We start from the raw sequence: 23,556 nt of genomic DNA, 5'->3' as shown, positions 1-23,556 counted from the left end.
GAGACAGATGGCTGAAAGGAGTAGTGGAATGCATCCAGAAGAAAGGAGAAGACTGGACCAAGGCGAAGACAGAGAGATGGTGACAAGACAGAAGATGATGGAGGGGCCTATGTTCCATACAGACCCAACCAGAGGCTGGAAAGTGTCCAAGATGATGATGATGATCTCATATGATTGTACTTTTGACTATGAATGTAGTGTGGTACCGATTCAAAAGCTTTTCAGAAATCAGCATCTACCAGAATGTCTTGATCCAAAGGTTTCAGTATATCACATGAGAAAAGTGTGAGATGGGTTTCACACGGTCAATGTTTTTACAATCCATGCTGGTTGCTATTGAGGTCGTCATTCTATTCAAGATAGTTCATTATGTTTGAGCTCAGAATAAGTTCTAAAATTCTACAATAAATTGATGTTAAGGACTTTGGATGGTAGTTCTGTGGATCACTTCTACTACCCTTCTTGTAAACAGGTGTGACCTGTACTTTTTCCAAGAACTGCACACAGTTTTTTGTTTGAGGGATCTACAACAAATTACAGTTAGAGGATGGACTAACTCAGATGCAAATACAGTATAGAATCTGAAAGGGACTCAATCAGGGCCTGGAGCTTTGTTCAATTTTAATGATTTCAGCTATTTCTCAACATCACTGACATTAATGCATGTTTAATCCATAATTGGGGCAATTCTCCGGGGTTTTCCTTTGTAACAAAACATTTGAAAATTCTGTAGTGAGGATGAGGGTAGACAAAGATGATGGGGAAGGTGTCACAAATATTATATCAGAGATGTGTATCTGCTCATATTCTTCATTTAGTAGTAGTAGTAGTAGTAGTAGTAGTAATAATAATAATAACAATTAGTTGTATCTCAGATACCTGATTGCTTTTTGCAGCTGTGGTCAGAACAGTAACCATCTTATGGGAAGCTTCAATCAAAAGTCTCAGCTGGAAATGAAGCTTATACAGAGCACGGCCCATATCAAGGATCATTATATCTTCATTTGACAGGTCTGTCTGGCTCTCACCAAGCATATGCAACTTGAATGTAGTCTTAACTGCATCAATACACTGAAAACAATCATTATCTCCTTAACAAAGAAACTGCAATTTTAATCACATGTTTGTATTATATTTTATCGCACCTAATAAACACAGTGGATATTGTAAGTTGTCACTAACTGAACATAGCATATGCACAACTTACCAGGATCATGACTTTAACTGTATTATGACCTTTATAATAATTTACAGTTTTTATTCCAAAGTGTCAATAGCCAATGAACAATTTTATCACCAAGATTGATAGAAGAGATCTTTCCATGGCACTGCATGGTTTATTGAGACAATACATCTTATATCTGACAAAAGCTGCTATATTAATAATTATTACAATAAAATTTTTACTATAACAAATTTTAGGGGATTTTACTGCAGAAAAGAATCCAAGACCTGACAACAATAATGCTAGGTACTGCAGATCAGTACTATTTGACACAAACTCAACATTAATGTCTTCAAAAACAATAATTCTCCAGTTAAGTTTGCATAACCTTATTAAAACTATTTCATGCTGCTTTATGAAGTTTAAGATACTTTCTGTTTGTGGTCTTGAAAGTGTTAGCACTGTAAGCTTGTATGTTTTCAGATCCACTATTGCAGAACAGCATTCAAAAAGCTGTTCAATACAACAGTAATTAATCTACAAGGCCTGGAATTTTTTTAACTTATTTATTGCAAGTATAGTCACTCTTCATTTCTTCCTATTAGTTCTACAATAGTGCAATATTAGTTTGTATCTGCCTGCTCAATTCCACCAACCTTTTCATTATCCGTTATGGATATGGAAAGTTCATTTTTTTCAAGCTGATGAATGTAAATGTATTTTCTTTAATATCCATGGCAATATCCAAGCTGTGGCATTATATTTTACTATTAGGTGTTTCAATTGTAACTACATTGCCAGAGAAAAAAAAATAGTACACCTGGAAAGACAACATCAATTTTGATCCGATGATGGTATATGCTGCTTTGGGGTAGTAGATGTACTGATAAAGGTTTCAATGTTGTCTGCCAGCAGATAGCATAGTGGCATAGCTACCAGAGTGCCATTTGTGTCTGCCCTTTCAGGGAATGCTCACAGCCAAAAGGCTCAGTGTAGTATGAATGTGTGAGGCAAGCAGGCAACCATGCCACACAGATGCACTCATGCACTTGAAAGGGGTAAAACAGTGGTCTTCTGAGTGGCGGGGTGGTTCTTTCAGGCAACTGTCACATAAGTTGAACATGCTGTGTCACTTGTGCAATGACGCTGATATTGGTGGTCACGTGATCATTCTCACATCCAAAGACAAGGTTCGGACATCCACATAACACAGACACCCACCAGGATTGTTGTATTGTAAGGACACCAGTGGTAGACCATACAGCTACCACAACAAAGATAAGAGGGCTTGTAAGCCCACACGTGTCAAAACGAACTGTAGCAAACTGATTATTAGCAGTGGGGCTATAGGATCACACACCACTAGCCCATCTTCTATTCATGCCACAGCATCGATGTGCATGGCTCAAACTGATGCTATCAGAGGACCACTTGGGAGATAGAAATGCATGCAATAGTCTTCAGCAATGAATCAAGGCAGATTTTGCCTGCATGCAAGTGATAGTCATTTGCAAGTACGACATACATCTGGAGAGTACTATCCCATAGACTGCATTAACGCAAAAGACACTGGGCACACCTGAGGCTCAAGACATACAGCAGCTTCCATTGCCAGCACGATCTCTGGACTTGTCTCCAATTGAACACATATAGGAATTACTGTGATGAGAAGTGACTTGTGCAACTAGTCAACCAACAACTCTTACAGAACTACATGAACAGGTCAAGAAGGTATGGCACAACATATCCCAGGAAGCGTTTGCCGTCTGTACAAATGACTGGATGCCAAAGTCAGCACCTGCATTTCCACCTGTAGAGGCTATGCCATATACTAATATTTGTGTTTCAGCATGGCTCGATATCTGGTATCTCAGAACCACTTATTTTATTGATCTCTAAATGTAATGCATTCATGTACTCCTTATGCACTGTTGCAACAATACACCTTGAATTAATTGGAAACCTCTAAAAGGGCGTACTGTTTTTTACAGAAGTGTATATTAATATTGGTATATGATGGACAGTTATTTGGTCAGACTGGATGCTTCTGGAAATTAGCGGTGCAAGTAGCTTCTTACCAGAAGCATTCACATACAGACCATGTTGCTCAGTCAGTGCTCAGAAAGTATTCTACTTTTCACATCTAAGAAGAGATCACAAGTCATAATAAAAGCATGCAAAACACAACTAAAAAAAGACAGTTTTCATAGTAGTCCTTTCCTTCTCGTAATTTGAGACAAAATGACTTTTCTTGACAATTAGAGGTACTGCCTGGTACTGCCTATTAACTTGTAAAATTTATTCAACTTGCACATGGTGCATTTACTTTTGCAATAATAGATTCTGAATCACCTGCTTTATCAAAACATTTTCTGAGGAATATATTTAATGCAAATATTTTTCACTCCTTATTCCACCCCCTCCCTCCCAAAAGTACTCCCACCCTCCCTGCTCACACCTCTTATTTCACGTTAGTGAAATGAATTACTTACCTCAGTAGCATGATCTTTTCTGTCAAGGAATGTTTCCCAGTGTTCTTGGATTTCAAGCATGCCAAATCGTAAGGTTTCACTGGTTCTAGTGGTGCTAAATGCAGCTGGACCAATCCATACGTGAGGTAGTTCTACGTGTGCTGCTAGAAGATCAGATAGAGCTTGCAGCCGCATACCCAGAACAGCACATGGGCCAATAGCACCTTCCGAGGATAAGTAACGGCATGCTTCTTGTGTCATAGAAACCGCTCTGTTGCTCACATCCTGTAACAATGCACTATTTCTTAGAATGAAAGAGACTAATATTGCAAATTTAGTTCCTCTATATCTGCACTCCGCAAATCACTGTGAATTGAATGGCGAAGGGTACTTACCATTGCACCATATTCTAGTGTTTTCTCATTCTAGTCACATATGCATTACAGACAAGCAATTAGTTAAAAAAACCTCTGTGCAGACTATAATTAGTCTAAGCTTGAGTTCGAAGTGCCTATGGGAGTGATACATTTGGGGTTGTAGTATATTCCTATATTCCTCATTGATACTGTTTTTTGAAATTCTGAAAATTGGCGCTTGCAAATAGCTGGCATCTATCTTCAAATGTCTGTCAGTTCAGGTTTTTCAGTATACTTGTGATGCAATCCCACTGATTAAACAAACCAATGACCACTGGTGCTGTTCTTCTTTGTACAGGGTGTTTCAAAAATGACCGGTATATTTGAAACGGCAATAAAAACTAAACGAGCAGCGATCCTGTTTGGTATGGGTCCCAAGCACTTGAGCAATATTCTAATGTGAGAAGTATTCTAAGTAGTCTAAGTATTTCATATACAGTCTCCTTTATTGACTCACTGCATTTGCCCAGTACCCTGCCAATGAACCGACATCTGCTGCCTGGTTTACCTATGACTGAGGCTATGCAACCTTTCTATTTCACATCCCTCGGTAATTGTACGATATGACTGATATCAGCAAAGACTCTCTGATACTGTAGTCACAGGATACTCCATTTTTGCATTTTGTAAAGTGCACGGTTTCACATTTCTGAAGATTTAAAGCAAGTTGCTAATCTTTGCATCACTTTAAAATATTAATGATATTTATGTAGCTTTTTTCAGACTGACTTGATTATAAATAACTGCATCTCTTGCAAAAAATCTGAGGTTGCTATTAATACTGACTGCCCAGTCATTATATAGAATGTGAACAGTAAAGGTCTCATCACACTTCCCTGAGGCACACCTAAACTCAGCACTACATCTGCCAATGATTCTCCAGTCATGACAACATGCAATGTCCTCTCTATTGTGAAATTCTCAATCCAGTCACAAAATTTGGTACCCAATGCTTTTGTTAATAAATGTTGGTGTGGTACTACTTCAAATGCTTTACAAAAGTAAAGAAATATGGCATCCATCTGATTACCTTGACTCACGGCTCTCAGGATGTCAAATGAGAAAAGTGCAAGTTTGACTTCACATGATTAATGTTTTTGCAATCCACTCTGGCTGTTATTCTGTTTAAGATAGCTCATTGTGTTTGAGCTTGGAATATGTTCTAAGATTCTACAACAGATGGATGTTAAAGCTATAAAACGGTAGTTTTGCAGAACACTTCTGTAATATTTTTGGAGAAGGGTGTGCCTTGCACTTTATTCCAACTACTGGGAACAGTTTTTTGTTCAGGGGATCTTTGATACAATATGCTTAAAAAGGAGGATAACTCAGCTACAAATTCTGTATAGAATCCAATAGAAATTCCACAGGGCCTACAGCTTTGTTAAGTTTTAGCAATTTTAGTTGTGTCTTGATGCCACTGACACTAAGAGTGTGAGTGTTTGCAGTCATTTGAGTGTCAAAGTGGGACAGTTCTCCTGGATTTTTCTTTGTAAAAGAACATTTGCAAATGGAGTTCAGCATATCTGCTCTTTCTTTGCTACCCTCTGTTTCAGTTCCTGTGTCATGTGTCATTCATTAGAGCCTGAAAACTAATTTGGCGCCAATGACAGCCTTTACAAATGACAAAATTTCTTTCAATTTGTGATGAGTCTTTTGTAAGATTCTGCTATGGTAAAAAAAAGAACCACTGAAGTGGTGCTTGAGATAAAACAGTGGTATGACAGATAAAATATCTCAATATAGTGACATAATACATAGCAAAGGCTTACAACTAATTATAAAGCAGGGGATATGGAAAGGTGTGTCTAGTTAAAAAGACATGCAAGTTGGAAAGACATAATACAGTGCTTTATGGTGGTAGTAGCAACAAGACAGAAGGTGGAGAAGCAGTAACAAGGGGAAAAGTGCTAGTTCAAAATTTAATCTTGCACGATAATGAAATACACTGATATTGTGGAAGAAAGAAATAATAAAATCAAATGAAGAAAACACAATAGGCAAAACTTTTGGTATAAGGCAATACAAATGTATGAAACTGGTGTGGTGGAAGAAAAGTTATCATTCGTTGCATGGCATTGTTTATGCAGATATCAGTCATGTCTCTTCTAAGTTTGGGTTCACCTTTGAACTATGTCTCACATCACATCAACTTCTGTCTATAGAAGAAAGAATACACTGTTATGAGAGGATGAGATTTCTCTATTTAACTTTCATCTCTGCCAGTGCTAATGATTCATCTTATTCTGTACATTCCACCTTTTCATGATAATAGAGACCACTCTTTCTCAATTTTATTACTTATAACCTGCAAGCTGTACATTTACAATAAGCACCACTCAAAGAAGTTGTGCATACAGTTCTGTGTATCAGCAGGTACAATAAATTATTGGTGAAACTGAAGAATTAAAATGTGTTACAAGATTCTGTGTACAATAACAACAGTATAGCAGCTACCATAGACTTTAGAAAATGAAATAAACATGCTGTGATAATGTATATTGGTGTCTGTAGTTACCTTAATGAGTCTCTGAAGAAGCTGAAACAATTCAAGAGGTGGCACAGGAAACTGATTTAGCAAACTCTGAATTTGCAGTCTCCATGTTTCTTCCGAGTCATCCCTAATTATATTGCGAAATGTCATTGCTGACAAGTTTGGTGATGCATTACATGGTGTCACATCCCCTAGGTCACCAGCACTTGAACCACTAGAATCAATCATAAGGTGAAATATTACTTATCATTAGCATCACAACAAAGTGGCAGAGTAGGTTAATTTATATATTTAACACTGAATACCTATTCCATTTGGAAACTGAATGGAAGTGTTGTGATGGACTTTAACTAGTTTTTGTATTTTCTTATAATAGGTACCACACTTTACTTTCAATAATTTTGACACTGGACTACATTTTTGAAGAATTTTTTAAAATTTGGCATATATAGTCTGCTGACAAGCAGTGGATAATGACAGCCTCGCTCACCACCTGTCCACACATCTTCAATTCTGCCAGCACCTCATCTCCTACTCACAAGACTTTACAGAAGACCTTCTCAATACCTTGAGGGGCCTATCACTAGTACAAGAAAGGGTATCGGAAAGTAATAGTTTAGCCACAGACTATGCGTTTGATTCCAAATGAATCTTTCACTCTGCAGTGGAGTGTCAGCTGTTATGAAACTTCCTGGAAGATCAAGACTATGTGCTGGACTGGAATTCAAACTTAAAACTTTGTCTTTTGCAGGCAATGCTCTCACCAAGTGGGCTATCTGGGCATGACTCATGGCTAGCCCTCACAGCTTCTGAGAAATTGGGAAAGGAAGGAGTGAGGTACTACCAGAACTGAAGCTGTGAAGGCAGATCATGAGTCATGATTGGATAGCTCAGTTGGTAAGGGCATTGTCTGCGACAGACAGGTCCAGTTACAAGTGTGTCACAAGATTTTAATTTGCCAGGAAATTTCAAAACAGTGCATACACTGCTGCGAAGTGAAAGATTCATTTTGGAGAGACTAATCATGTATCAGCGCACTTCTCCATTGCTACAGCATGAATTTAGAACCATGTCAAAATGTACTAAGGAGAATCTTTAATGGAACATTCATATCAAAATCAAATACACTCTTAATGATTCAAAACAGAGCAGCTAGTAGCATGATATATACTGCCAAGTTTGTGGACTTCAAAACTAACGATTCCTTTCTTCTTTTCCTTGTGCCTTTGTCCCTGTTATTCAGATGAAAGTGATGAAAGTTTTTTAAATGCTTGAGAATCGTATAACTGAGGAGAGACTTTGGTATAACCCTGGTGCTCATCCAGTGGAATGTGGGAAATCATTTAAAACCACAACGAGGCTGGCTGGCACACCGACCCTCATTGTCAATCTGCTGGGTGGATTCGCTCCGGGGCCAGTGTACCTCTCCACCCTGGAAGCGACCCTTTAAAAGCTATGAAGGTCAGGAAAACTCATGATTCCACTGTTGTATGATGATGACAATGATGATGATTATGCCACCGCTGCCGCCGCCGTCGCCACCTCCACCATTAACTATATCCAGGTGGCCTGTTGTAGTAGAAGAGTGCTTTTCATCTTTGTCTGTCCTGGTACACTTCTCTCTTGACTTTCTGTCATTCCAGTCCTCTTCCTTCCAGATCCTGTTTAACTTGAAGTATCCACCATTTCCTGGGCCAGCCTCTAGTCTCTTGCCTTCAAGTACCTTTTCAAGCCTTTCTCTCCCTGTTCTACTTTGAGCCACATTTTTTACATGTCCAAACAATTTCAGTCTTGAGTTTCTTATGCTTTTGCATAGTGGCTGTTCTACTTGTGTTTCTTATTTGATCTTTTAATTCTGGATTTAATCTTTCTTGTTGTTTGGATGGACGACCGCAGGAACAATGTTTCTGCACTCTGGAGTCTACCGTTATCCGTTCTGTAGGGGTGGTATACTTATAGCAAAAAATATGCCTGATAAACAGTTTTCTTGGCTTTTAAAGGGATCTGATTGCACCACCAGAAAAGCCCTAACTTGCTGGTAAAAGTGAGCTGCTTTTTGAATTCTGTTAATGATTTCTGAGGAAGCTTTTGTGTCTCAAGTTAAGTGGCTGAAGTTTTCTAGTTTCTCTCTGTTCCTATGTGATCCTCATCGGCTGACTGGCATCACAACCATTTCTGTGTGTCTTATTTTTAGGCCCAAGTGCTTCAATTGGTGGGTACATGTGTGTAATTTATGTTGCACATCTTCGTCTATGATTTCACACACCACCAAATCATCTGCAAAGGTAAATGCATTGAATTCTTTATGAGCATTTTGTCTCATCTCTTCAGGGTGATGAGCAGGATCAATGACAATGTGTTTCTCTATCATACGCCTTTGCTTGTTGTAAACCAGACAGAATAACCAATTGTCATGTAGATTTGGCTCTGGAAATCTAGGAAGGCAAAGGTATCCCTTACTTTCTCTCAGTACTTTCCCTTTACCATTTGAACAGAAAACATGAGATGTGATGTTCTGCTATCTCTAAACCCATACTGTTCCTCTTTGACTTGTTGTTCTTAAATGGCATTAAATTTTCTTCCATAAACTTATGTCAGTGGGGCAGAAGTGTGATTCCTCTACAGTTGCCACAGTCCTGCAGCTTTGATCATCTGCATTTACTCCATGTATGTATCGTGATTTGCCTTTGCTAATTCTCTTCAAAGCATTTTCAACTTCAAATGCTTCGAATGGCTCGGAGCACTATGGGACTTAACATCTGAGGTCATCAGTCTCCTAGAAGTTAGAACTACTTAAACCTAACTAACCTAAGGACATCACACACATCCTTGCCCGGGGCAGGATTCGAACCTACAACCGTAGCAGTCACGTGGTTCCGGACTGAAGTGCCTAGAACCGCTCGGCCACCGCGGCCGGCTTTTTCAATTTCAGATGAAGCCAGTGGTATGCCACTTACTTTCTCTTTTTCGTAGTTTCTGACTTTCGTGCTTTTTTCTCTGTTATATCCATTAAAATGTGCATTTGTACAAAATATTCCCTCATCTTTTATCATATGCTCTCATTACACCACGTGATGGAACCGTCTTGCTTCTCCAGAGCATTTATTGGGGCAAATATATTCATTATATTTTTCAGATTTATTTACACCAGTTTCTTGTTCTTCATGCAGTCTTCTCACGTTACTCAGAAAAAACTGTCCAACACTATTCTTCTTCTGACTTAATTACTCTCTTTGCTCTTGGTTTCAGGCCTCTCTCTACTTTCTTGAGCTTGGTCTCTAAAGATAGTCATGTTATTTTCAGATCAATCAGAATAATACCACCAGGGATCTACTCCTCTTTCTCTGCTGTACTGACTAGTTTTTCTCACAGTTTTTGCTGCAATGCCATCAAGTACTTACTTGAATTTTGTCCATTCCTCTGTTTTCGGATGACTGATAACAGATACTTTTTATAGTCTTCCCATTTTTCAGGTTTTTCTAATTCACAAACTTTTACCTAGAGTATGCACCTTGTTTCCACCTTTTCTGTTGGGATGATTCTCGGAGTGGTAGTAAGTAGCCCGTGAACCATGTCAAAACTTTCCCCTTCAAGGACTTTCACATCCATGATATGACTGCTCACTTCTTTATCAAAATGACATAATTAGTCAATGGTCCCTGTTTCTAACACCAGTTATACCTTAATGAAACACACTGTTTCAGATGTTATGGTAATTTGGTGTCTATAATTAAACAAAAATGATAATATATTTTTTTACTTATTTATCTCTCAAAAATTTCTCATACTTTTGAAATTTGGATGGGTATTTACTGACAGAGGGGAAGCCTATCTTACATTTTATTCAAATATAGACTCGAAAAAAGTGATTAAGGAATGAGAGGAAGAATTGAAAACTTGGAATTGTTGATTAGCTAATAAATACAAGAATTTATATGTTGACTGCAAGGATTCTGTCCATGTCTTGCAGTACTATTTAGATTTGCTCCAAGAAATGAAAGGAGGAGGTGGTGGGTGGGTGGGTGGGTGGGGGGGGGGGGGATGGGGGGGGGGAGAGGTGCCCTCAAAATGACAAGAGCTGCAGAAGATAAGAGACCTCCAGCCATATTTCATAAAAACAAAAATATGATTTGGAAAACAAGCACTTGCGACAAACTACAAAACAATGCTACTGTCTTCAATGTTCATCTTGAGTAAGGACAAAGTAACTGTGATTATGGCTCATGCAGAGCTAAACAGGTAATCTTTTTGCCTTGCTCCATTTTCAAGTGATACAGGAAAGGGAATGACCAGCAATGATACAAAGTACCCTCTTCTGTGTACTTTACTGTTCTTGCAGAGTATGTATGTGTATGTAAATATAACTTTTTTTTTTAAATATGCTTTTAATTTTGTGATTAGGGTTTCATAAAAATTAAAAAGTTAATAACTGAAACTGACATTGTAATTCTGTCAGAGAAAGCAAACGACTTGCAAGAGCAGTTGAACAGAACGGAAAATGTCTTGGAAGGAGGATATAAAGTGAACATCAACAAACGTAAAATGAGGATAATGGAATGTAGTCGAATTAAACCAAGTGATGCTGAGGAACTAGATTAGAAAACGAGACACTTAAAGTAGCAGATGAGTTTTGTTATTTGGGAGCAAAATAACTGATGATGGTCAAAATAGAGAGGATATAAGATGTAGACTGGCTATAGCAAGGAAAGCGTTTCTGAAGAGAAATTTGTTAACATCAAGTATAGATTTAAGTGTCAGGAAGTCTTTTCTGAAAGTATTTGTATGGAGTGCAGCCATGTATGGAAGTGAAACATAGATGACAAATAGTTTAGAGAAGAAGAGAATAGAAGCTTGCAAAATGTAGTGCTACAGAAGAATGCTGAAGATTAGATGGGTAGATCACGTAACTAATGAGGAGATACTGAACAGAATTGTGGAGAAGAGGAATTTGTGACACAACTTGACTAGAAGAAGGGGTTGTTTGGTAGGACATATTCTGAGGCATTAAGGGATCACCACTTTAGTATTGGAGGGCAGCGTGGAGGGTAAAAATCTTACAGGGAGACCAAGCGATGAATACACTAAGCAGATTCAGAAGGATGTAGGTTGCAGTAGTTACTTGGAGATGAAGAAGCTTGTATAGGATAGAATAGCATGGAGAGCTGCATCAAACCAGTCTCTGGACTGAAGACCACTACAACAACAAACAACAACAACAACAACAACAACTTAAATATAGTAAGAAAAGTTGTGGCAGAATGTAAATAATTTAGGAATAGATGACACCATTTACCAAATATAATAGAAGTGTTGAGTTGTTGACAGGTACAACTTCAGATCATGTCAGTGGGGTATCACTCACTCCTCTGTTTTTTATAGTTTCTGACTTTCCTGGTTCCTTATATGTTATATCAATTCCAATATGCAGCTGTGTGAGTATTTGTACTCTAGCTCATCGAAGGATTTGTTTCAAAAGCTAGCGAGTTTCTCTTCTCTTTTGTGTGTACCTGTTAATGACTCAAAGATTCTGATATTTGGTGAGTGGTCTCCTTCCCTCCTGAATTATTTACATAATTATTCAAATATCTAGCTGAAGTAACTCAGTGGGACATGTATAGTGGAAAGGAAATTAAACTTGAGGCACCAAAGATGACAAAGACAGTAAATATGTACTTGAGATTTTGATGGAAATTCCGTATCTGGTAACATTTTAATAATTATTATTATGGTAAGGAGATCATGATCAAACTCTTTATAAAAAGTGTTTTTGTAATCACCATGATGGGATGTGACTGCAATAGCAATTTTTTTGTTAATATGTTCGAAGTTGGCACGAGACACATGCCTGATATGCAGTGTCCACAGTTGATTAGATTAGATTAGATTAATACTAGTTCCATGGATCATGAATACGATATTTCGTAATGATGTGGAACAAGTCAAATTTTCCAATACATGACATAATTAAGTTAATTTAACAACATACTTAAGTTAATATAACAACTTTTTTATTTTTTGTTTTTTATTTTTTTTATTTTTTATTTTTAATTTTTTTTTTCTTTATTTATATCTAAAAATTCCTCTATGGAGTAGAAGGAGTTGTCATTCAGAAATTCTTTTAATTTCTTCTTAAATACTTGTTGGTTATCTGTCAGACTTTTGATACTATTTGGTAAGTGACCAAAGACTTTAGTGCCAGTATAATTCACCCCCTTCTGTGCCAAAGTTAGATTTAACCTTGAATAGTGAAGATCATCCTTTCTCCTAGTATTGTAGTTATGCACACTGCTATTACTTTTGAATTGGGTTTGGTTGTTAATAACAAATTTCATAAGAGAGTATATATACTGAGAAGCTACTGTGAATATCCCTAGATCCTTAAATAAATGTCTGCAGGATGATCTTGGGTGGACTCCAGCTATTATTCTGATTACACGCTTTTGTGCAATAAATACTTTATTCCTCAGTGATGAATTACCCCAAAATATGATGCCATATGAAAGCAATGAGTTAAAATAAGCGTAGTACGCTAATTTACTAAGATGTTTATCATCAAAATTTGCAATGACCCTTATTGCATAAGTAGCTGAACTCAAACGTATCAGCAGATCATCAAAGTGTGTCTTCCAATTTAATCTCTCATCAATGGACACACCTAAAAATTTGGAATATTCTACCTTAGCTATATGCTTCTGATTAAGGTCTATATTTATTAATGGCGTCATACCACTCACTGTACGGAACTGTATGTACTGTGTCTTATCAAAATTCAGTGAGAGTCCGTTTACAAAGGAACCACTTAGTAATTTTCTGAAAGACAGTACTAACAATTTCATCAGTTAATTCTTGTTTGTCAGGTGTGATTACTATACTTGTATCATCAGCAAAGAGAACTAACTTTGCCTTTTCATGAATATAGAATGGCAAGTCATTAATATATATTAAGAACAACAAAGGACCCAAGACTGACCCTTGTGGAACCCCATTCTTGATAGTTCCCCAGTTTGAGGAATGTGCTGATCTTTGCATATTATGAGAACTGCTTATTTCAACTTTCTGCACTCTTCCAGTTAGGTACGAATTAAACCATTTGTGCACTGTCCCACTCATGCCACAATACTTGAGCTTGTCTAGCAGAATTTTATGATTTACACAATCAAAAGCCTTTGAGAGATCACAAAAAATCCCAATGGGTGGTGTTCAGTTATTCAGATCATTCAAAATTTGATTGGTGAAAGCATATATGGCATTTTCTGTTGAAAAACCTTTCTGGAAACCAAACTGACACTTTGTTAGTACTTCATTTTTACAAATATGTGAAGCTACTCTTGAATACATTACTTTCTCAAAAATTTTGGATAAAGCTGTTAGAAGGGAGATTGGATGGTAATTGTTGACATCAGATCTATCCCCCTTTTTATGCAAAGGTATAACAATAGCATATTTCAGTCTATCAGGGAAAATGCCCTGTTCCAGAGAGCTATTACACAGGTGGCTGAGAATCTTACTTATCTGTTGAGAACAAGCTTTTAGTATTCTGCTGGAAATGCCATCAATTCCATGCGAGTTTTTGCTTTTAAGCAAGTTTATTATTTTCCTAATTTCAGAGGGAGAAGTGGGTGAGATTTCAATTGTGTCAAATTGTATAGGTATGGCCTCTTCCATTAACAGCCTAGCATCTTCTAATGAACACCTGGATCCTACTATATCCACAACATTTAGCAAATGATTATTAAAAATATTTTCAACTTCTGACTTTTTGTTCGTAAAGTTTTCAATCAATTTGATGGTAATACTGTCTTCCTGTGCTCTTGGTTGACCTGTTTCTCTTTTAATAATATTCCAAATTGTTTTAATTTTATTATCAGAGTTGCTGATTTCAGACATGATACACATACTTCTGGATGCTTTAATAACTTTTCTTAATATAACACAGTAGTTTTTATAATGTTTGGTAGTTTCTGGGTCACTACTCTTTCTTGCTGTCAGATACATTTCCCTTTTCCGGTTACAAGATATTTTTATACCCTTAGTAAGCCATGGTTTGTTACAAGGTTTCTTACGAGTATATTTAACTATTTTCTTGGAGAAGCAGTTTTCAAATGCATTTACAAAAATGTCATGAAATAAATTATATTTTAAATTGGCATCAGGTTCACAGTACACCTCATCCCAGTCTAACTGCTGTAGGCTTTCCCTGAAATTTGCAATTGTTAAATCGTTGACTGAATGTACTACTTTGGAGGACTGTTTAGTGTTGCTGAATGGAGCTATGTCATATATTGTAACTAGCTGTGCACCATGATCAGAAAGACCATTCTCAACAGGCTGAGCATTTAACTGGTTAAACTTATCTTGGTCTATAAAGAAGTTATCTATCAGTGAGCTGCTATCCTTTACCACCCGAGTAGGAAAATCAATAAGGGGTGTCAAATTGAAAGAACCGAGTAATACTTCAAGTTCCAGTTTCAAAATGCAGTAGAAAGAGAACAAAATATTATTCATGCAGGGAGAAACATCATGGAGGAAAAAAAGATCAACAAGTGGCACTGCAAGCATCAGACAGATGTGTGGCACACGGTTGTTCCTCTGTCTGTGTCCAAAATGCCCAGCATGACTGTCTCCATGAAGAATTGCATGCTGCTGGAAATGCTCTTTTATAAGAATGATGACTGTGAGCCAGTAGCCCTGCAGACATTCTAGACATTAAAGTATATGAAAAAAGATATTCGTCTGATGATGTCTGCTAAGGGATTGGAGAAAATGACTGCAAAATTAAAAAAAAAAAGAAGGTTCTTTCAAAGTGCAATGTGGCAGAGGGAGGAAAGAAATTGATCTGACATCTGTCAAAGATGTGGCACAACTTGTCAGGAGGGATTGAGTGCTGGTGCACAAACATGCTGTACACAGGGAATTGTCCAAACGTAGGACACGCCTGCAAGTGTAGTGCATAAAATACTACAAAACATTCTGCATTGCTATCCATACAAAAGCACCCGTTTTGCTTTTTATGCAGTTTTTGGCCTCAGGACAATTCAAAAATATTTTTTCCCCTCCAATGTGGTATAACCTTTCCATGTTGAATGGGGTTACCTAGCTAACAGTGCCACTACTGTTGACTACTGAACTTGCACAGTCATGCACATTGAACAGTAAGGATAGTGTAATGTGCAACTTGTCCTGCAGCCATTGTATTGTGATTCATCTGGCATTTGTAGCTGACCCCATTTACGTTCAGATGCTTACAACTCCACCTATTGGTAAAATTGTCCTTAATTTTTTTTCTAGCTCCATGATATTTCACTCTGTCAATAATAAGCTGCTCAAATTTAACATAATTCTTAACAGTGGTTTTCTTTCTACAGCATTTTGCAACTTGAACTTTCATTATGGACACTTTGTACATAGGCATCCGAACAGACATTATGTCTAAGATCCAAGGGGAACAGTAACCATGCACAATGGAGGACACTCTACAAGCAGATGGCTTCTTTAAGTAAACACAAGAACTAGTTATAAATACTGTAAATTACTTAAAGGGAATATCAGTAACAACTTATGGTTTAATACATAATTAAAGTTATATTATATATTTGGTAGTTGTATGTTTTTAAAAATGACATGTAATTTAGCTATAATGAAATGTTGTATATGAACAACTGTTTAATTAAACGATGCAAGCCTGCCAAGAATAAAGATACCCTATCATAAAAAAAAAAAAAAAAAAAAAAAAAAAAAAAAAAAAAAAAAAACCACTTACATAAAGTTGCACTACAATACAATACTAGAAGTGAAAATGTCTGGTAAACAAGGGCCGTTAAATGGTTACCTTGAGGGCTGTGAGCACTTGTTCAGTAGAAGAGATGTGTCTTACATTAGCAAAGATGAGCAAGTCTTCCATAGCTTTAATGGCATGTATTTTGCAGCCTATGTTTACTGGATATTTTGTTGTTGTTTTGGTCCATACTATATCACTTCTCAAAATACGGAAAGAAAAGAGCTTGCAGAACAGATTTGTTTCACAGTATTACAGTTGAAGAAGTGCTCATAGTTCTTAAGCTATGCATTTTACAGACCCTGTTTACTAAAATTCTGCTTTTAGTATCATGTACTTTCAACTGTAGTGGTGTAAGCCTAAGCCATTAATTATGAGACACTCTATAGACCTATCATCACACTTCCATCTGAAATATACACAATATTCACTAAATTTATCACCAACTGCACAGCAAAAAAACATTAAACTTTGATCAATATCAAGAATCAACTGGCTTTAGAAATGGATACAGAACAATGAGCAAATTTTTGAATACAGCAGTAAGCATATAACTTTGTATTGGCGAGCACGGATTTTTAAGAAAGTTTATAGCTCAGTTTCAACAAAATCTCTACTGAAAACCCTTAAGAAATACAGCATTAATCCAACATGTTACTATAATGAAAAATATATATTTCAATGCTACAGCTTCTAACAGACTTGAAAAATGCAGGTTAGAAAGATAAATAAATAAAAAAAAAAGAGATTCCATACCACCAAAACTGTTCCTAACAGCTCTAGAGGGAGTTCTCAGATTCTTTAGTGGGGAAAACTAAGAATGAATGTGTTTGTATGGAATATATCAAACCACTTTCATTTTTCTGATGATACTATTTGCCTCTAGTTCAGACAAACTTCAATAATAAACACAAGAACTGAACTGAGAAAGTAGACCTGAAAATCAACTTTAAAATAGTAAACCCCAAAAATACTGAAAAAAGTATAAATTAACAAAGAAGTAATAGAAACAGTTTGAACAGAGGTTGTATGATGAACTTCGACACAAGTAAAACAAACTTGGTGGAATGAAGTCCAATTAAAGCACACAATGCTGAGGGAATTATGATGGGAAATGAGATGCTGAAAGAAGTAGAAGATTGTTGCTGTTTTGGCAGCAAAACAATTGACGACGGTTAAAGCAGAGATGTTATGAAATTCTGACTGACACTAACAAGAAAAGAGTTAACACTGAAACATAAATTTAAGGGCTAGGAAGTATTTTTTCCTAAGGAGAATAGCCATGTACAGAAGTGAAACATGGACAATAAGCAGTCCAAACCACAAGAGAATAGAAGCTTTTGAAATGTAGTGCTACAGAACAATGGTGAAAATTAGTGAATTGAATAACAAACAAGGAGGTGCTGAATCAAATTAGGAAAAAAAGAAATTTGTGGCACAATTTGAGTAAAAGAAGGGATCGGATGATGGGACATAATTGGAGCCAACAAGGAACAGTCAGTAAGGTAAAGGAATGACATATTGGGGGGAAAGAGCGGTGGGGCTGGGGAAACTGCATTGAGAGGCCACGGCTTGAATACAGTAAGCAGGTTCAAATGTATGTAGTGTGCAGTAAAGTCATGGAGAGATGAAGAGTCTTGGACAGGACAGACTAGGACGAAGAGCTGCATCAAGCCAGTCTTCTGACTTAAGCCTATACCTATAAAAACTACAACTACAAAAACAAAGAGCTGATGTCTTTTTGTGTTAAAGGCAATTGAATACAATAACTGGATGAACAGTAAAGTAAATAAAGAGAAGAGTAAAAATGGCCTGGAGTTCTTTTGGTAAACTAAATTCATTTTTCAAAACTAAGCTTGTAATGTGTCTAAAAAAGGAAAGCTTACAACAAGTGTGTATTAAGAGTTCTGACACGCAACATGAAAACCAGCCATAAACTGAAGGTTACTCAGTGAGAGATTGAGAAATGCTCATTTGGAATTAGTAGGAATGCAGAAATATAATCAAATGGATCAGGGAACAGACAAGAGTGGAATGCATAATTAGAAGTGTAATGAAAGTAGAATGGAGATAGGTGGAAGATCACCAGGCAAGTGGAAGGTAGTGGAGCAAGGAAGTTCTCTCCTGGGTTCCAATAGTCAGAGATCTACATGCAGGCAAGTAGGCAGCATCAGGAACATGCAGGAGCAACATAGAATCATACAGCTGAAGGCCATAAATATGGAAGTGTCTGGAGGTGGTCTTTAATGAGCAGCATATGTCAAATGGCTGCTGCTGATGTGCTGCTGCTGAAGAAGAAGACAATGAATGATAACTGTGTGTTCTACAGTGAGTCACTTCAGTTTTCTGATGCCGGAACAATCTAATACCTATTCCAGTTTAGGTTTCCAGTATTGGAAGTTAAGTTTGTCATAAATAAATGGTTTTTCAGAAACATATAGCCACCCACAAAAACTACTTTGCACCAGAAACCATTGAACAACACAAATAGTCATGTTCAAATAATGGAATCACAAACCTACCACAGCTGTAATTTGTATTTATTTATCTATCAACAATCAGTGTGTGTCAATTTTCAAGTCACATATACCTTTACGGCAGTGCTGCATAGTTTAAATGTATTTAAAGAAAGACTTCACAAAACAATGAAAAACTTCTGTAGTGTGTATTTATTTATTTATTGGCAGCTAGTTTTGGTCACATGAGCACTTTCAAGTCATGGATCCATCAGGTTTGAAGTATGTATGTATTTAATACCTTAGTATATAGTAGTAGTACCTTAGTATTCAGAACATACATACTTTAACCTGATGGATCCATGACATGAAAGTGCTCATGTGACCAAAAATAGCTGTCAATAAATAAATAAATACATACTACAGAAGTTTTTCGTTGTTTGTGAAGTCTTTCTTTAAATACATTTAAGCTATGCAGCACTGTTTACAGATGATAGTTATATTCACTGGAATGTTGCACGACAAACAGTAAAGTACTGTAAAGAGGAGTCAGTATTTACAGATGTAGGTAACTACTTTCTTTGGAAAATACCATCATAAACAAGTAAATCTGATTCTATGAATAGCTGATAACAGTGGCTATCAAGCACAACTGAGGAGACAGGAGCTTTTTCGAAGTAGTAGCATTCTTCCTAATTTAGTTGGTTAAAATTAGCTGGCATAAGCGTGACTGACACTACACAGTATACTGACAGTTTATTTTTAATACAGAACACAGGTTAAATTTCTACAACTGCCTTGTCTTTTTTTTAATGCATACCTTGCTTGACTTGTACCCCATCTTTGAAGGTTCTCCTTCTTAAAGGAATCTATAGAACATGGGTGAATTTTTTATCACTGAAATTACTCCACTGACATTATCTCTAAAATTATCAAATCTAGATAAAAATTGGCAACATTTTTTAGAATTTTCTCTTTGTTACTCTGCATTGTCTTGTTTCAAGTGGTATACATGATGGAACATACCACGTGATTTAACCTTATTAAGGCTCCATACTGAACTTCTATATTGATGAATTAGTGGCTTTGGATGTGATGTCTGGTGTGTCAGCTTATCATTTAATGACAAATATGTAACCTTTACTGTGCCAAACATAAAAATTAACTTTTTTCTTTCATTTCATAGTTTTTAAGGACACTATAAATTTTTTGACTGCCACCTAGCACATAAAATGGTACTGTATAATGTTAATCATTATTCAAACTGAACTTTAACAGTTTTCAAACTTAAAATATTATAATCTATGGCAAGTTAGATGTGTTGTTCTCTTAGTACTTACGAAGTATCTGAACGAGTTCCAGAATCATGACGTTCACGACGCTCGCGCAGAATAAGTGAACCTGGAGGAAAAGCACCACTGCCACTTGCTGCTGTATTTCCAAATTCAGGTGCCACAGCAACTTCATCCAGTGGAGATTCAGATCCAACTTCATCATCTGATGATTCTTCAGCAACTCCTCTCTGAAATACATTCAGATTTTTCTTAAGGTTTAAAATTATAAAACAGAGCAATTCCAAATATGGCAGAAATCTTTTCAATATACCATCTTTTTACTGGGTACAGGTGTTCTGTCACTAATACTCTGCTGAAGACTATGGTCTCTCTCTGTTTCACCATCAATCACTGGTCTTCTTCTGACACCCCAGTTGAAATTATCTGTACTTTCACCCTGAAAAATAAAGTAATGTCAGTAATGGCATCAGCTGATCTACAGTGACACAAGAAACATTCCCTGTATAGTGAAACTTACTTCAACACTTTCACTTTCATATTCCAGGAAATCAAAATCCTTAAAAACTTTGAATTGATCAGTGGCCCCTTCATCTCTACGTGAGCCCACAGACAGATCATTATTTGGACCCGAAACTTCTTCAGTTGAGGATGCCATGCTGGACTGTCGTTCCATGAGATCTGAGCTCTGGCTGAAGATCACCTAAAATGAAGAAAGAAAATTTCATCAAGACTAGCAAGACATCTTTACAGATGGAAATATATGCTGAATCTGAACTGGAAAGAAATTTTAGTTATAGCAACTATTAATACCACTAAAATTTTTCACTACTATTAAAGTAGATCAATATTAATCAAAAGCAGCATAATATTGATAAACAAACATACTGAGACTTTTGATCAACATGCTATTCACAGCTAGGTGTGACAGCAGCCAGTCTGTTACAAAATGCATATTGTGCCACCAGTTTATAACTATATGACTAACAAGAAGTGGATTGCTGTTGTTGTTGTTGTTGTCAGAAAATGGTACATATTGTCGAAGTAATGAATGCAGCTTAAAAGGAGTTTTTCCAGGAGATATTTACTGTCATTTTGAAAATAAATTCATTGTAAGTGCATAGATGAAAGAAAGAAAGCAACATAATGTGAGAAGCAGGTAAATGAACTGACTAGGACAAACAAACATAGGCAGCAAATTTCCTTCTTCAACTTTATTATGCTCATCCCAGGTGGCACACCCACAAGAGGGAAAAACAAACAACTATGGTATATAAATCCTTGTGCTTACTCCCTAAAGACACCAACTACCATAGATTTAACTTTGGCAAAGTTTTCATAACAGCAATAAAGAGGTTAACATGTGGTTCATAAGACAGTTAACATACACAATCAGAGGTTATAACTTATTTACTGCATTTAGTTTTCATTATTTGATCTGGTCATACTGTCACTCATGGAATGATACAAGCTTTAAACAGCCCAAATAAAAGCAAAGCTACAACTATGAAGGGATTTCTATGCAGATCAGGTACATACTGTGTTCAGTGAGTCTAAGAACACAAGTAGGCCTGTGTGCTGCATCTATCTACAGTATTATGGTGGGAATAGCCCAGTCTGGTAGGTAGGAATAACAGGAAGCAGAAGTTAATGGAGATAATATTCATACTTTAATGATGTGGAAGAAAGCCCAAAACAGAAATCTGTTGAAATGGTAACTTGAATGAAGCTTTTGTAAGGTAACATTACATTTGAATTTTTTTTTTAACTGCACTGTCATTATTTAGCAAAAAGTAATCCCTCAGTGCCCTCCGACTTTTGCAATACCTAAAGCATTGACACAATCTTCTGCAGAATTCTTCCTATGTTGGATTATATACTGAAGTGATCCAGATGCATGGCACTCTGATATACAGTGGACATCTATGTGTGTATTTTTCCTTTGACAACAAATATGTCACAGTGTGGTAGTGACATACACTGTTTGCTGCATCTCCTATGCAGTTCAAATGAAGTTCTGCAGAAGTAATATTTTCAAACTTTGAGAACTATGTGCCAAGTTAGAGAAACCAAATGGATATTTCAAAACTAATACATATGTACTTTCAGTAACATAAATTTTCTTTTGCTGATAAAGATATTGAAGTTTTTGGTTCTTTAGGTTCTCTCTCTCTCTCCCCCTCTCTTTGGTGCACAAAACTGTTGCCACTTTTGGACTAAATTTTGAAAAATATGGTAGAGTGTAATAAAATTGTAGCAGCATATAATCTTAGAAGGAGTAGAAACATGCCTTTGGGCAAAAGGTAGGGACACTCACACAAGAAGTGTTCACTTGTACAAGGTACCACTCTTGCACCTAATATATCATTTATCAAATGGACTCGCTTTGATTTGATGACAATATGAGATATAAATGGGAGATGTAAGTAGCATAAAAACGTCAGTGTTGTTACAGTTCTTGAGAAACTTGGGGCAATAGATGAGGTCTGTTCAAACAATTCCAGGACATTCGTAATTCGCACCAATGGTGGATGAAATGCGGTTGCCATCATTGCGCATGCCTGTGTTTAATGTGTAACTTCCGGAAGTTTCATTGTTGTAGGCCTGTTAGTTACTGTTCAGCGCTGTACTGAGTAGAATGTTGTGTTGCACAGTTCACGAATTTTGAGATGGCAGAGTTAGAGGAGCAAATCATCTGCATTAAATTTTGTGTGAAACTCAAAAAACTCTTTACAGACATACACCAAATGATGCAGAAAGACTATGGTGATGAGTGCTTAGGCCACATTTGGTGCCATGGTTTAAAAATGGCCAGGCAGAGGTTAAAGATGACCCTCGTCTAGGACACCCTTCGATGTCTACTGATGACGCTCATGTTAGGAGTGCCAATGAAATTGTGCAAGCCAATTAAAGATTGACTGTCTGAGACATTGCAGAAGAATGTAACATTTCAGTTGGATCATGTCATTAAATACTGACATAGCATCTTGGAATGCACCATTTTTCTGCCAGGTTCATCCCACAGCTCGTGGGTCAAGACCAGAAAGACCTTCACCTTGCAATCAGTGAAGAGCTTTTGGATCATGCAAGTGGGAACAAGATGTTCCTTAAGAGACTCACAACTGGTGATGAGACATGGGTCTATAGTTGATGATGTTGAGATCAAGGTTCAGTCTTCACAATGGGTTGAGAAAGGTTTGCCAAGACCAGAGAAAACTCATCAGTTCAGGTCAAATATCAAAGCCATGCTGATAGTTTTCCTTGACTTTGAAGGATTAGTTCATCATGAATTTGTGCCACAGAGACAAACTGTTAATCGATGGTACTATTGGTACGTGCTGCGATGCCTACGAGAAAATGTGAGAATGAAATGGCCTGAAATGTGGCGAGACAATTTGATGGTCTTGGATCATGATAATGCACCCACACATTTGTTCCTGCTGGTGTGTGACTATTACGCAGAAAACAAAATCACTGTGGTACTCTC

The 23,556-nt window shown here is 36.9% G+C and overlaps 1 protein-coding gene across 1 annotated transcript in view; it reads right to left on the bottom strand.

Annotated features, from left to right (window-relative positions):
* Positions 1-23,556, bottom strand: part of LOC126469923 (protein furry) — a 1,144,124-nt gene that overhangs the window by 31,078 nt on the left and 1,089,490 nt on the right. The window contains exons 45-50 of the mRNA XM_050097322.1: positions 20,590-20,772; positions 20,383-20,508; positions 20,118-20,299; positions 6,571-6,760; positions 3,658-3,921; positions 880-1,071 (exon numbers count right to left, since the gene is read on the bottom strand). Coding sequence (XP_049953279.1) covers positions 880-1,071; positions 3,658-3,921; positions 6,571-6,760; positions 20,118-20,299; positions 20,383-20,508; positions 20,590-20,772 — 1,137 coding nt within the window. The remainder of the gene's footprint in view (positions 1-879; positions 1,072-3,657; positions 3,922-6,570; positions 6,761-20,117; positions 20,300-20,382; positions 20,509-20,589; positions 20,773-23,556) is intronic.

This window comes from Schistocerca serialis, chromosome 1 (assembly GCF_023864345.2).
Source record: "Schistocerca serialis cubense isolate TAMUIC-IGC-003099 chromosome 1, iqSchSeri2.2, whole genome shotgun sequence".
In the NCBI taxonomy this organism is placed as follows: Eukaryota; Metazoa; Arthropoda; class Insecta; order Orthoptera; family Acrididae; genus Schistocerca; species Schistocerca serialis.
Note: the sequence above shows the minus strand (reverse complement) of the source record. Positions and strands in the feature narration are given on the sequence as shown.